General features: G+C 50.4%; 1 protein-coding gene across 1 annotated transcript in view; it reads right to left on the bottom strand.

The window, feature by feature from the left end:
- LOC122561730 (lysine-specific demethylase RSBN1L-like) overlaps positions 1 to 14,759 on the bottom strand; it is a 54,357-nt gene that overhangs the window by 30,371 nt on the left and 9,227 nt on the right. The window contains exons 3-4 of the mRNA XM_043713805.2: positions 14,541 to 14,678; positions 5,712 to 5,854 (exon numbers count right to left, since the gene is read on the bottom strand). Of these exons, the coding sequence (XP_043569740.1) occupies positions 5,712 to 5,854; positions 14,541 to 14,678 (281 nt within the window). The remainder of the gene's footprint in view (positions 1 to 5,711; positions 5,855 to 14,540; positions 14,679 to 14,759) is intronic.

Raw genomic sequence — 14,759 nt, 5'->3', positions numbered from 1 at the left:
GGATCGGGTCCGGACTCTCGAACAGCGAGTCTGGACCTTAGAGAATCACATGACGACCTCGAGAATCGAGGTCATCGAAAAAATATTCATTTGCTGGGCCTTCCCGAACGGGAAGAGGAAGGCCAGCTTACAGTGTTCCTTGAACAGTGGCTTCCACAGCTTTTAAATCTGGAGGCTGGATCAGGCCAGGTAAGGGTAGAATGGGCCTACCGGGTTGCAATACGCGGGCCCGGCTCGAAGCAGTGTCCCCACCCGGTCCTGTTCCGGCTGCAGAGCTACAAGTAGAGGCAGATACTCTTAGAATCCTCCAGAAATCTTGGAAAAGATCCCCAAGCCATGATCTATAAAGGATCCAAGATTATGTTATTCCAGGACTTTTCCCCAGCTCTGGTCCGAAAGAGGAAGGCGTTTGATGAGGCGAAGAAGTGTTTAAGGGACTTAAATATTCAGTACTTCTTGCATTACCCAGCAACGCTACGCTTTAACCATGAAAGGACCGTGTATAACTTTGGATCGCCAGAAAAGTCCAAGGAATTTTTGGACTCTCTTAGATAAATTGTAAGAGATAATTGATGTTGGTTTGCTTTCTCCCCACTCCGGTTTACATCCCCCCCTCCCTTTTTTTTTTAATATATTAATCTTTTTTTTAAACTTACTGTTTAATATTATCTTGGGGGGTGGGGAGAGGGATTTATTTATTTGTTCTCTACTTAATGATTTTCTCCCCCCTTTGTTTTTTTTATTTTATATATAGGCCAGGGGTCTAGTTAATGTTGGTGGTGGTGGGGGGGGGGGGGGGGGGAAGAGAGGGGGGAGAGGTGGTTACCTTATTCTATTTTACCTCTCTCTAGGAGCGGGGTTGTTTTCCCTTCTTATTTTGTATTATTATATTTAATTATTGCTTGTTGAGGTTGTAATTTTATAGTTATATATGTTTATACATGGTATTAACATTACCAAATATATCCAGGTGTTGGTGTGGATGGGGGTAGGGTGCTCACTGCTAACTCGAGCTCTGTAGTATATTTGAATTTTCTTCATCCTATTGAGGAGCACCTGGGTCGAGGGTGGGGCACTGGTTGGGAGATGATACAATGGACTTTTGGAAAGGAAGTGATACCCCCTGGGAACAAGGAGGAAAACTTCCATTTAAATATGTTTTTTTGTTATTTAGAAATAGTTTTTTATTATACTGTGGTGAGTCTATTAGAGAGCCTTTATTTCTGTGAATTTTATATGCTCGGGGTGTTCTGGATAGGGTTTCCCCTCCCAAGGGGTCTCGGATTTTCCCAGACGATCATGGTTGATCAGTCGGTTAAGTGGTGCACCTGGAATGTCAAGGGGAGTAATTCACCAGTCAAAAGGAAGAAAATATCAAACCTCAAGAAAGAAAGGGTTGATATAGCTCTCCTACAGGAGATACACTTATTGGATAAAGAACACTTGAAATTACGACAGGGTGGATTTTTTCTTCTTTTAGCTCAAAAAGCAGGGGAGTTGTTATACTTATTCGGAAGAATTTCCCTTTCAAAATCCTAAATCAGATAAAAGACGAATCTGGACGATATATTCTGATTAAAGCCCTTATAAATGGAGAGGAATATGGGATTTTAAATTTGTATTGCCCCCCGGCACATCCTTTTAAATTTATAACGGAAGCCTTCTCGTCATACAATTATAGGGGGAGACTTTAATTGTATTATGGATCCGGAAATAGATAGGATTCCCAAGAGTACTGCTGGAGTATCTCCCAGATCTAGACAATTGGTGGATTTGAACAAAGAATTAGGACTAGTAGATGTATGGAGATGCCTTCATCCACAGGGCAGAGATTTTTCTTTTTACTCCAATCCACATAAATACCATACCAGAATCGATATGTTTTTTGCCCCCTCGATTTTTTAAAATTCCATATTATCCTGTAAAATAGGCAGTACAGCAATTTCCGATCACGCTGCTGTATATATGGAAATCAGGGCGAGGAACAATGAGACATCCCCCCGGCATTGGCATATGGACCCCTTCCTGATGGAAGATAGTAAATTCTCTCAAGAATTAGAACTTTTTTAGAAATTAATTTAGGTACGGCTAGCAACCCATCAATGATGTGGGAGACCATCAAAGCTTACGCGCGAGGTTTGATCATCTCATACTTAGTGACGCAGAAAAAATTAAAGGGAGAACAATAGCGTCTGCTTGAAGCTCGCTTAAAAGCGGCTGAAACAGCATACGCTGACAGACCTTCTATTATCAAATTGCAAAGGATTGCGGCCCTTAGGACAGCTCTAAACACCACGCTTACCGAAACGGCTAAGAGGGAAATATTATTTGCAAAACAAAGGTTATATGAATTTGGCGATAAACCTGGTAGATACTTAGCATTTCTTGCAAAGAAAAAGAAGGCCCCTCAAACTATCACGTCTATCAAGGAAAGTACGGGTATTTTGACTCATGATCATAAAAGGATTAACGCAATCTTTAGAAAATTTTATTCTGATTTATGTAAATCGCAGGATTGTGAAGACAGGACCAGAGGATGCAGTCATTTTTTAAAAACTTGACCTTTCTGGACCTAACTCCGGAATAGGTATCGGTCTTGAATGTTCCCCTAACAATCTAAGAAATACTTGACGCAATCAGGCAACTTCAGAGTGGTAAGGCACCTGGCCCAGATGGCTTTCAAGCTGAATTCTATAAAGAATTTACAGGAATATTGGCTAGTCCACTTATGGACATGTATAACTACTCATACAGTCAGGGCTGTCTCTCGCCTTCGCTTAAAGAGGCAAACATCTCTCTTATCCTTAAAAAAGGAAAGGATGCAGAAGATTGCGTGTCATACAGACCAATATCCTTGCTAAATGTAGATTTTAAAATCCTCTCTAAAATGTTAGCATTGAGGCGAGAAAGGGTATTGCCACATATCATAAAGGAGGATCAGACGGGGTTTATTAAGGGCCATAGATCATCCAATAATGTTAGAAGGGTTTTGAATGTGATTCAAGTCTGCCATCAGGGAAAGATATCACGAGTTATAGTCTCATTAGATGCAGAAAAGGCATTCGACAGGGTTGAATGGTCATATTTGTTTTACACATTGGAAAGGTTTGGCGTTGGAAAGGTGTTTACCAAATGGGTCTCAACACTGTATAGTGATCCCAAAGCAGTTGTGAACACCAATGGATTAGGCTCGGATAGCTTCAGTGTGGATAGGAGCTGCCGTCAAGGATGTCCTCTCTCGCCATTGCTATTTACGCTAATAATTGAGCCACTCGCAGAAGCTATATGGGCTGACCCTAATATAACAGACCGGAGGATTGGTATAGGTAAACATAAAATTACCCTTTATGCAGATGATGTTCTTCTATTTCTCAGTAATCCCCTGATGTCTGTGCCTCGCTTAATCCAAGTTATTAATACATTTAGTGTATTTTCAGGCTACAAAATTAATCTCTCAAAATCGGAGGCTATACCAATGGGCGGTCTTGCTAGTATATCTCACTTATTGGATGGATCCCACTTTCCCTTTTGGTGGTCCCTGGAGGGTTTTTTATATTTAGGCATTTTTATTACTCGAGTATTTGGTCAGTTATACAAGGCTAACTTTGTGCATTTACTGGAAAGAATAAGGCAGGACCTCCAGCGATGGGGAAACATTCAAATTTCCTGGCTAGGTAGAATAGCACTAATTAAAATGAATGTCCTGCCCTGTCTCCTTTACCCTATGAGAATGCTTCTGGTGATGCTGCCGAGGCTGGCATTACGTAAATTATATGGCTGGTTGGGTTCCTTTATCTGGAATCATAGACGGCCCTTATTAAGCTGAAGAAGCTACAGCTTCCACAGGCAAGAGAATTTCCCAGATTGGATTGGATTTCCCAGATTTCAGGAAATATCATTAAGTTCCCTATTAAGTTACGTAGCTGATTGGGTCTTGTTTGATCCACAATCAATCTGGCTGGACATCAAGGCTTCTCAAGTAAAATGCCCACTTATTAACCTTTTATTTTTAGACAAGAGGAAAATCATTATGGATCACTGTAAAAACCCTATAATACTAAACACAATTAAAGCTTGGAATATAATGCGGCAAAATGAGGGCAACTCACATAAAACATTCCCCTATGCTCCGATAGTGGGAGCATGGGGATTTCAACCAGGGTTTACAGATGCCACTTTCAAACTCTGGAGATCCAGGGGTATCTCTTGTTTAGGGGTTCTACTTATAGAAGGGGTCCTGATGTCTTTTGATTAGCTGCATCAGAAATTCAGATTACCTAATGGAGACCTCTTTCGATACTTCCAAATTCGAGATTACATACAGAAGAAGACTACGTTATTAGATAGTCTTTATAAATCAGATGGAGAATGTAGAGTGCTCTGGCCAATGGGGGTATCTTCTGTCAGTACTATTTATCATTTACTACATGATGAAGTATCGGGAGATATGGACAATCTGCTTAAAACATGGGATTAGGATTTGGGACTAGAAATCTCTATAGAAACGTGCAATGACATTTGGGAAAACACCATCTGCAACAGAACTCAGGCTATTCAGCTGAAGATACTTCATAGGGCTCATATAGCACCGGATCGATTGGCAAAATTTAAGGCAGGAGTATCTCCAATGTGTCCCAAATGTAAAATAGAGGTGGGCACTCTTGTACATTGCCTATGGACCTGTCATAAGATCCGTAGATATTGGACTAAAGTAGCAAGTGCTCTGACAGAAATCTTAGGAACGGAAATCAGAGTGGACCTTGTATCTCTCCTTTTGGACTTTTCGAACTTACCCTCCCTGGATATGCACGGGAAGAGATTGTTTTCTATTCTCTCTTTCTGTGCAAGGAAAAATATTTTGGTAAACTGGGTGGCTGAGGGCCCCCCTGGACTTTCAAATTGGCACAGATTAATTATGGAATGTATTCTCCTTGACTTCCTTACAAATATGGTGCACCACAAGACCGAATTATTCCATAAAATATGGCAGCCCTTCTTGAATTATATAAATACAGATATTTTGGCCATCCTAACAAGGGCTTTTATTTAATTGAGATGGTGAACCTGGCTGGTCCAGGGCCCCTTTGGAGAGGAATCCCGCATGAATATGGGTTTTGTTACATTTGATGTTAATACATTCCGAGCATGTATCTCACCACCCAATTTCTGTGTTATCCGTCGTTTTCTTTTTCTCTAATTTGAATAATGTGCGAGACTTAATTATACACTCTGGTTAGTTGTAAGTTAGATTAGTTGAGTTTTGTTTTTTTCTCTCGGTATTTTTCTTTTGTTAAATTTTGGTTATTATTTATTTAAGATTTAATTGTATATCAATGTTTATACTTGGTTTTTTTTATTTCGTAAACTTGTAAAAATGTTAAATTTTCAATAAAAATATCTATAAAAAAAGATGCATTATCAGAATATGTTCCATCTGTAAGGTAGTTCTGACATGTATTCCATGGGATCTGGGGCATGTATTAGGATCCCAGTACTCTGATTTAAAGCTTATGACCACTGTATACATTTTTTAATATTGCAAGTTAGAAGATAACTGAAGCCTTTATTGATTTTATAAACAAATTAAGATTTTGCATCTATTACTGTACTTATCAAAAGAAATAAATAGGGAGCAAACGAACAATGGAAACTTAATTACTGGGTGCCAAAAGAGGGGTTGGCAAGAACAATAAGCAAAATTTGGAACTCACCGTCTTCGTTTAAAAGGTGATTTTGGCATGTCTGCTATAGGGATCACCTGCTCTCCTGGACGAACCCACATAATGGGGCCGTCATCGCTTTCTTTACGGCACTTCAGTTTGAGACTAGAAAGTGATCCCCATGGCAATGTAAGCTGTTGGAAGGAATAAGCAAAGGTTTACATTTATAGTTTTAGTTATATCCAATGCTGTTCATTAACATTTATTTACTAGATTTCCAAGCTTAATCAAATTTTTGTAACTATCTTTCAAGATAAATGATAATTCACTGTTACACATAAATTTATCTTTATTTAAAAGGGAAAAATCTACAATTCAAACACCCAAACTAGCACTTGAAACATTTAATAAAAAAACCATTTAAAAAATTTTAAATCAAAATATTTCCGCTTTTGAACCCAAGTAAATTAATACTATTCTTGTGTATGTTGAGCTAATTTGATTTCAATTTTTATTTTTAAGTAACGGCCACGAATGGATATTCTGTACACTTTTCAACCACACTTGTATCACTATACGTCTGGACATTGCGTTGGTGGTTTGCAATGCTTTAGTAACTTAATGGTGAATGCATAAATCAAGCTTTCATACGACAACTTTGAGATGTGACAACCCAACGGTTGTCATATTCTGGAGATTTGCATTAATCAGAAACTAAGCTGGGGCAATTATATAAATACTGCAATCATAAGAGCACAGTAGAAGTTCAAAATTCTGGAGGTAACCTACTACCTGTCCATCATCCATTAGGCGTAAGTCAGGTATCCGCGAGAGTGTCCGCGAGAGAGAGCGCGCGCGCGAGAGTGTACGCGAGAGAGAGCGCGCGCACGAGAGTGTCCGCGAGAGAGAGCGCGCACGTGCGCGCGAGCGAGAGAGAGGGCGCGCGAGAGAGAGGGCGCGAGAGAGAGGGCGCGCGAGAGAGAGCGCGCACGTGCGCGCGAGAGAGAGTCCGCGAGAGAGAGCCTGCGCGAGAGAGTGTCCGCGCGAGAGAGTGTCCGCGCGAGAGAGTGTCCGCGCGAGAGAGTGTCTCTCGCGCACTCTCGCTCGCGCTCTCTCTCGCGCACAATCTCTCTCGCGTACTCTCTCTCTCTCTCTCTCGCGCACTCTCACTCGCACTCGCATTCTCATTCTCGCGCTCTCTCGCGCGCGCGCTCTCTCTCGCGGACACTCTCGCGCGCGCGCTCTCTCTTGCGGACACTCTCGCGCGCGCGCTCTCTCTCGCGGACACTCGCGCGCGCGCTCTCTCTCGCGGACACTCTCGCGCGCGCGCTCTCTCGTGGAAACTCGCGCGCGCGCTCTCTCTCGCGGACACTCGTGCGCGCGCGCGCTCTCTCTCGCGGACACTCGCGCAGGCTCTCTCTCTCGCGGACTCTCTCGCGCGCGCTCTCTCTCGCGGACTCTCTCGCGCAGGCTCTCTCTCGCGGACTCTCTCTCGCGCGCGCTCTCTCTCGCGGACTCTCTCGCGTGCCCTCTCTCTCGCGCGCGCGCAGGCTCGCTCTCTCTCTCGCGCGCACGTGCGCGCTCTCTCTCGCGGACAATCTCGCGCGCGCTCTCTCTCTCGCGCGCCCTCTCTCTCGCGGACTCTCGCACGCGCGCGCGCTCTCTCTCGCGCGCGCGCTCTCTCTCGCGGACACTCTCGCGCGCGCGCTCTCTCTCACGGACACTCTCGCGCGCGCGCTCTCTCTCGCGGACACTCTCGCGCGCACTCTCTCTCGCGCGCACTCTCTCTCGCGCGGACGCTGTCTCTCGTGCGTGCGCGCGCGCGCTCTCTCTCGCGCGGACACTCTCTCGCGCGGACACTCTCTCGCGCAGGCTCTCTCTCGCGCGCACTCTCACTCGCGCGCACTCTCACTCGCGCGCACTCTCTCTCGCACGCTCTCTCTCGCGCGCGCGCTCTCTCTCTCTCTCGCGCGCTCTCTCTCGCGCGCTCTCTTTCCGCGAGAGAGAGCGCGCGCGCGAGAGTGTCCGCGAGAGAGAGCGCGCGCGCGAGAGTGACCGCGAGAGAGAGCGCGCGCGAGAGTGTCCGCGAGAGCGCGCGCGCGAGAGTCCGCGAGAGAGAGGGCGGGCGAGAGTAAGGGCGGGCGAGAGAGAGGGCGCGCGAGAGAGAGAGCGCGCGCGAGAGTGTCCGCGAGAGAGAGCGCGCACGTGCGCGCGAGAGAGAGAGCGAGCCTGCGCGCGCGCGAGAGCGAGCCTGCGCGCGCGCGCGAGCGAGAGAGAGGGCGCGCGAGAGAGTCCGCGAGAGAGAGCGCGCGCGAGAGAGAGTCCGCGAGAGAGAGCCTGCGCGAGAGAGTGTCCGCGCGAGTGTCCGCGCGAGAGAGTCCGCGAGAGAGAGCGCGCGCGAGAGAGTCCGCGAGAGAGAGAGCCTGCGCACGAGTGTCCGCGAGAGAGAGCGCGCGCGCACACGAGTGTCCGCGAGAGAGAGCGCGCGCGCGAGTTTCCACGAGAGAGCGCGCGCGCGAGAGTGTCCGCGAGAGAGAGCGCGCGCGCGAGTGTCCGCGAGAGAGAGCGCGCGCGCGAGAGTGTCCGCGAGAGAGAGCGCGCGCGCGAGAGTGTCCGCGAGAGAGAGAGCGCGCGCGAGAGAGCGCGCGAGAGTGCGCGAGAATGAGAATGCGAGTGCGAGTGAGAGTGCGCGAGAGAGAGAGAGAGAGAGTACGCGAGAGAGATTGTGCGCGAGAGAGAGCGCGAGCGAGAGTGCGCGAGAGAGAGCGCGCGCGAGAATGAGTCCGCGCGCGAGAGAGAGAGAGCGCGCGCGAGAATGAGTCCGCGCGAGCGAGAGAGAGCGCGAGAGAAAGAGCGAGTGAGAACGAGTCCGCGAAAGAGAGCGCGCGAGAGAGAGCGCGCGAGAGAGAGAGAGAGAGAGCGCGCGCGCGCGAGAGAGAGCGTGCGAGAGAGAGTGCGCGCGAGTGAGAGAGCGCGCGAGAGTGCGCGCGAGAGAGAGTGCGCGCGAGAGAGAGTGCGCGCGAGAGAGAGTGCGCGCGAGAGAGAGTGCGCGCGAGAGAGAGTGCGCGCGAGAGAGAGTGCGCGCGAGAGAGAGTGCGCGCGAGAGAGTGTCCGCGCGAGAGAGTGTCCGCGCGAGAGTGTCCGCGCGAGAGAGAGCGCGCGCGCACGCACGAGAGACAGCGTCCGCGCGAGAGAGAGCGCGAGTGAGTGAGCGCGAGAGTGCGCACGAGAGAGTGCGCGCGAGAGAGAGTGCGCGCGAGAGAGAGTGCGCGCGAGAGTGTCCGCGAGAGAGAGGGCGCGCGAGAGAGTCCGCGAGAGAGAGCGCGCGCGAGAGAGAGTCCGCGAGAGAGAGCCTGCGCGAGAGAGTGTCCGCGCGAGTGTCCGCGCGAGAGAGTCCGCGAGAGAGAGCGCGCGCGAGAGAGTCCGCGAGAGAGAGAGCCTGCGCACGAGTGTCCGCGAGAGAGAGCGCGCGCGCACGAGTGTCCGCGAGAGAGAGCGCGCGCGCGAGTTTCCACGAGAGAGCGCGCGCGCGAGAGTGTCCGCGAGAGAGAGCGCGCGCGCGAGTGTCCGCGAGAGAGAGCGCGCGCGCGAGAGTGTCCGCGAGAGAGAGCGCGCGCGCGAGAGTGTCCGCGAGAGAGAGCGCGCGCGCGAGAGTGTCCGCGAGAGAGAGCGCGCGCGCGAGAGTGTCCGCGAGAGAGAGCGCGCGCGCGAGAGAGCGCGCGAGAGTGCGCGAGAATGAGAATGCGAGTGCGAGTGAGAGTGCGCGAGAGAGAGAGAGAGAGAGTACGCGAGAGAGATTGTGCGCGAGAGAGAGCGCGAGCGAGAGTGCGCGAGAGAGAGCGCGCGCGAGAATGAGTCCGCGCGCGAGAGAGAGAGAGCGCGCGCGAGAATGAGTCCGCGCGAGCGAGAGAGAGCGCGAGAGAAAGAGCGAGTGAGAACGAGTCCGCGAAAGAGAGCGCGCGAGAGAGAGAGAGAGAGAGAGAGAGAGAGCGCGCGCGCGCGAGAGAGAGCGTGCGAGAGAGAGTGCGCGCGAGTGAGAGAGCGCGCGAGAGTGCGCGCGAGAGAGAGTGCGCGCGAGAGAGAGTGCGCGCGAGAGAGAGTGCGCGCGAGAGAGAGTGCGCGCGAGAGAGAGTGCGCGCGAGAGAGAGTGCGCGCGAGAGAGTGTCCGCGCGAGAGAGTGTCCGCGCGAGAGTGTCCGCGCGAGAGAGAGCGCGCGCGCACGCACGAGACAGCGTCCGCGCGAGAGAGAGCGCGAGTGAGTGAGCGCGAGAGTGCGCACGAGAGAGTGCGCGCGAGAGAGAGTGCGCGCGAGAGAGAGTGCGCGCGAGAGAGAGTGCGCGCGAGAGTGTCCGCGAGAGAGAGCGCGCGCGCGAGAGTGTCCGTGAGAGAGAGCGCGCGCGCGAGAGTGTCCGCGAGAGAGAGCGCGCGCGCGAGAGTGACCGCGAGAGAGAGCGCGCGCGCGCGAGAGTGTCCGCGAGAGCGCGCGTGCGAGAGTCCGCGAGAGAGAGGGCGGGCGAGAGTGAGGGCGGGCGAGAGAGAGGGCGCGCGAGAGAGAGAGCGCGCGCGAGAGTGTCCGCGAGAGAGAGCGCGCACGTGCGCGCGAGAGAGAGAGCGAGCCTGCGCGCGCGCGAGAGAGAGAGCGAGCCTGCGCGCGCGCGCGAGCGAGAGAGAGGGCACGCGAGAGAGTCCGCGAGAGGGAGCGCGCGCGAGAGAGAGTCCGCGAGAGAGAGCCTGCGCGAGAGAGTGTCCGCGCGAGTGTCCGCGCGAGAGAGTCCGCGAGAGAGAGCGCGCGCGAGAGAGTCCGCGAGAGAGAGAGCCTGCGCGAGTGTCCGCGAGAGAGAGCGCGCGCGCGCACGAGTGTCCGCGAGAGAGAGCGCGCGCGCGAGTTTCCACGAGAGAGCGCGCGCGCGAGAGTGTCCGCGAGAGAGAGCGCGCGCGCGAGTGTCCGCGAGAGAGAGCGCGCGCGCGAGAGTGTCCGCGAGAGAGAGCGCGCGCGCGAGAGTGTCCGCGAGAGAGAGCGCGCGCGCGAGAGAGCGCGCGAGAGTGCGCGAGAATGAGAATGCGAGTGCGAGTGAGAGTGCGCGAGAGAGAGAGAGAGAGAGTACGCGAGAGAGATTGTGCGCGAGAGAGAGCGCGAGCGAGAGTGCGCGAGAGAGAGCGCGCGCGAGAATGAGTCCGCGCGCGAGAGAGCGCGCGCGAGAATGAGTCCGCGCGCGCGAGAGAGAGCGCGAGAGAAAGAGCGAGTGAGAATGAGTCCGCGAGAGAGAGCGCGCGAGAGAGAGAGAGAGCGCGCGCGCGCGCGCGCGAGAGAGAGCGCGCGAGAGAGAGTGCGCGCGAGAGAGAGTGCGCGCGAGAGAGAGTGCGCGCGAGAGAGAGTGCGCGCGAGAGACAGTGCGCGCGAGAGAGTGCGCGCGCGAGTGAGTGTGCGCGCGAGTGAGTGTGCGCGCGAGTGAGCGTGCGCGAGAGCGCGAACACGAGAGAGAGTGTGCGAGAGAGAATGTGCGAGTGAGCGTGCGCGAGAGCAAGAGAGAGCGCGCGCAAGAGTGCGCGAGAGAGTGCGCGAGAGAAAGTGCGAGTGAGAATGAGTCCGCGAGAGAGAGTGCGCGCGAGAGAGAGTGCGCGCGAGAGAGAGTGCGCGCGAGAGAGAGTGCGCGCGAGAGAGAGTGCGCGCGAGAGAGAGTGCGCGCGAGAGAGACAGCGCGCGAGAGAGACAGCGCGCGAGAGAGACAGCGCGCGAGAGAGACAGCGCGCGAGAGAGACAGCGCGCGAGAGAGACAGCGCGCGAGAGAGACAGCGCGCGAGAGAGACAGCGCGCGAGAGAGAGTGCGCGCGAGAGAGAGTGCGCGCGAGAATGAGAATGCGAGTGCGCGAGAGAGTGTGCGCGAGAGAGTGTGCGCGAGAGAGTGTGCGCGAGAGAGTGTGCGCGAGAGAGTGTGCGCGAGAGAGTGTGCGCGAGAGAGTGTGCGCGAGAGAGTGTGCGCGAGAGCAAGAGCGTGCGCGAGAGAGTGCGCAAGAGTGAGAATGCGAGTGCGAGAGAGTGTGCGAGAGTGCGCGAGAGTGAGTGCGCCAGAGCGAGTGAGAGTGAGTGTGCGAGAGAGAAAGTGAGTGCGCGAGAGAAAGTGCGAGTGAGAATGAGTGCGCGAGAGAGAGAGCGCGAGAGAGCGCGCGAGTGTGAGTGAGAGTGAGTGTGCGCGTGAGTGAGAGTGTGCGCGAGAGCGAGAGTGTGCGCGTGAGCGAGAGTGTGCGCGAGAGCGAGAGTGTGCGCGAGAGCGAGCGCGAGAGTGCGCGAGCACGAGAGAGCGCGCGAGAGTGCGAGTGAGTGTGTGAGAATGAGAGTGAGAGTGAGAGTGTGTGCGAGAGAGTGTGCACGAGAGCGAGCGCGCGAGAGAGTGCAAGTGCGCGAGAGCGAATGAGAGTGCGCGAGAGAGAGAGAGCGTGAGACAGAGCGAGTGAGAGCGAGAGTGAGACAGAGGCGGGCGCCGGCGAGAGAGGCAGGCGCCGGCGAGAGTGTGAGAGAGAGAGAGACAGACAGAAAGACAGAGAGAGAGAGAGAGAGAGAAAAAACAGAGACAAAGAGAAGCTGGTGGAAAGGTTAACTCTTTGTGGTCTGATTTGAGTGTACACATGCTTGTCGTGGATTGAATGTTTGTGTGTTGTTCCCTGGAGCTCGAGATCTGGGAACGTTTTGAATTTAATTTGCATTTTGGGAATCCAAGATGATTTTAGATAAAAACCATTTTGTAGGACAAATGTTACTGGGCACATTAGCTGAGCAAGGTTACCTCATGACCTTTTCCACATAGTTTAGACTACTCTCTCGTAATGAAAAACTGTTAAAAGGGAGCTTATCTCGCTAAGGCATTTAGCCATTTGGCCTGGCTTGATCAGGCTTTCCCACTTTGATGCACATGTAGCTTAATTAGTCAAGCATACCTCGACCTGTCAAGTAGTTTTGCTTCCTCTACAAACTTTTGCCATTTTATTGTTGCTTTTCTGAGTATTTTGTAATCTCAGTACCAATTTCTGCATATTGACAACTTATTTGCAGCAATAAGGGGAGAAGCCATAAGAGAACTCTTAGGGGTAAGAGCTGGCACTGCAACTCTGCTCATGGTTTTAAAACCTTAGCTCAAGCCTGGCTTGTAGATATCTATGTTATATTGTAACATTGATGCCATTGGTAAATAAAGGTAAATAACTTAACCTAAACTGTAAGAGTTTTACATTCCAGACTACAATCTCCGGGATGAACTAAGAGAGGCTTACAGGTAAAGTCCATTACGGATTCCCTGAGCCATCTTGAACAGGTACTTTAACACACTGAGCATGTTTTTACATCTCAATGGTCGCAGCAGTTTACCACCACTTTCTGCAGGGCAATTAAGGAAAAGCACTAAATGGTGCCATATCCATCGGCATCCACACCCATGAATGGCGTTACAAGTTGGTTAAAACTAAAATAGACAGGCTACTTTGGATAAATATTTCAGAAACTGAGCACACACTGCTAATCTTATTCTAAATGCTGTGTCTATTGACAGCAGAGGCATGAGTGGCTACTCACTGCTTAAATCTGCACAAGTACTTTTAAATGGTTTGGCTTCCTCATCTCCACCTCACCCCATGCTCACTCCTTCCCACCACTCCATCCCATTCCTCACCTCTCCCCTGATAAATTCCATTTCAGTATCATGCTTCTGTCTGCACAAGTGCAGTGTCTTTGCATATGATGTTATCAGCATTGCACTGGCACAGTGTTTCTGGAATTATGTGCATGAGCATTATTTCACAGTGGATGCTTTTCAATCTAATCTTCTCCATTCGCCCACCACACTCTAGATGATTATAGTTATTGTTCAATTAAATAAATCAACTACTTAATTTAGCCATAACCGATGTACCTGGCTCAAGTATTTTTATGCTTGGGTTGACTAGTTACTTTTGAAATTACTGCATATTTGTAATCAATGTTATACATTTTACACAGCACAACATTGAATATTAAATCCACCCTTGAGTTGTGCATATGACAATTGCTTCAAAATATGTCACAGAGGAAGACACTGGCCTGAGAAGGTGCATGATTTGCTGGCCTGGATTTCCTCAACACCATCCTAGCCATCTGAATTTTGGAAGAGGTGAGCAAAAATAAATGTGCTCTAGTCAGTCTCCAAAAGATAACCTACATACATTGTAATCTCAAATCCAGACTTTAAATTTCATAGACATCGGTTGTTTGCTTTTTGTTTTGCTTTAATATGCAACTCTAGGACTGGCTATTTGAGGTACTGCAATGTGATACTGGAGGTGAACTATGTGGAAATTCAAAATCAGTTTTTGATTTCAAAAATAGCCAGGAAAACTTACTAAATTACTTGAAATTCTCACACAGGGAATTTAAAAAAAAAGCCTGTGATTCCAATACTTGCCTCTGCAAATTTATTTACAAAATATTGTGGAAAGACTTTTTAGACACAAGATAAATAGGACAAGATGGGTGGCAGAGCCTAAAAAAGTACAGTCTAAGCCTATTAGTTCCTTGTGTTTTGTTGCATGACAGTCATGATATCTCCCATCACTCCAAATCATCAAAGCTCAGTCAGAAGTGCTTTGAAACAAAGTCAGGATGTAGTTTTGCTATTTGAACTATGGCCTCTCAGATATTTTTGGACTGCTTTGAAATGTTGCACCATTGCTTTATGCCTCAGGTACATATTTAGTTCACTCACTTGTGGCACTCAAACATTGCTCTGAAATCTAGAAAAGCATTAGTCCCGAGCATTCCAAATTGCAAATGTTACAGTATCTATCAATTGCTAGGCTAGAATAACACAAAATGATTGACAATATTTGTAAGTTCTGATGACTAAAAATACATACCTTTAAAAAAGGAGATTCTTCCAATCTGTCAAGGAACTCTGGAAAGTAGTCCCCAACTTCTTCATCTACAGCTCCTACCAAGCTGATTTGTCGCATTGGACCAGCCCTGTATGTACCATGTGAATATGTTCGCCTCACCTATTTCCAGGTTAGAAAAACAATCAAATTAAGCAAATGTGCTATACTATATGGTAGCAAAAAATGAATACAGCCAGAAAA

This window comes from Chiloscyllium plagiosum, unplaced genomic scaffold (assembly GCF_037043375.1).
Source record: "Chiloscyllium plagiosum isolate Xiang-an unplaced genomic scaffold, Cpla_swu_hap1 HiC_scaffold_23, whole genome shotgun sequence".
Lineage (NCBI taxonomy): Eukaryota > Metazoa > Chordata > Chondrichthyes > Orectolobiformes > Hemiscylliidae > Chiloscyllium > Chiloscyllium plagiosum.
Note: the sequence above shows the minus strand (reverse complement) of the source record. Positions and strands in the feature narration are given on the sequence as shown.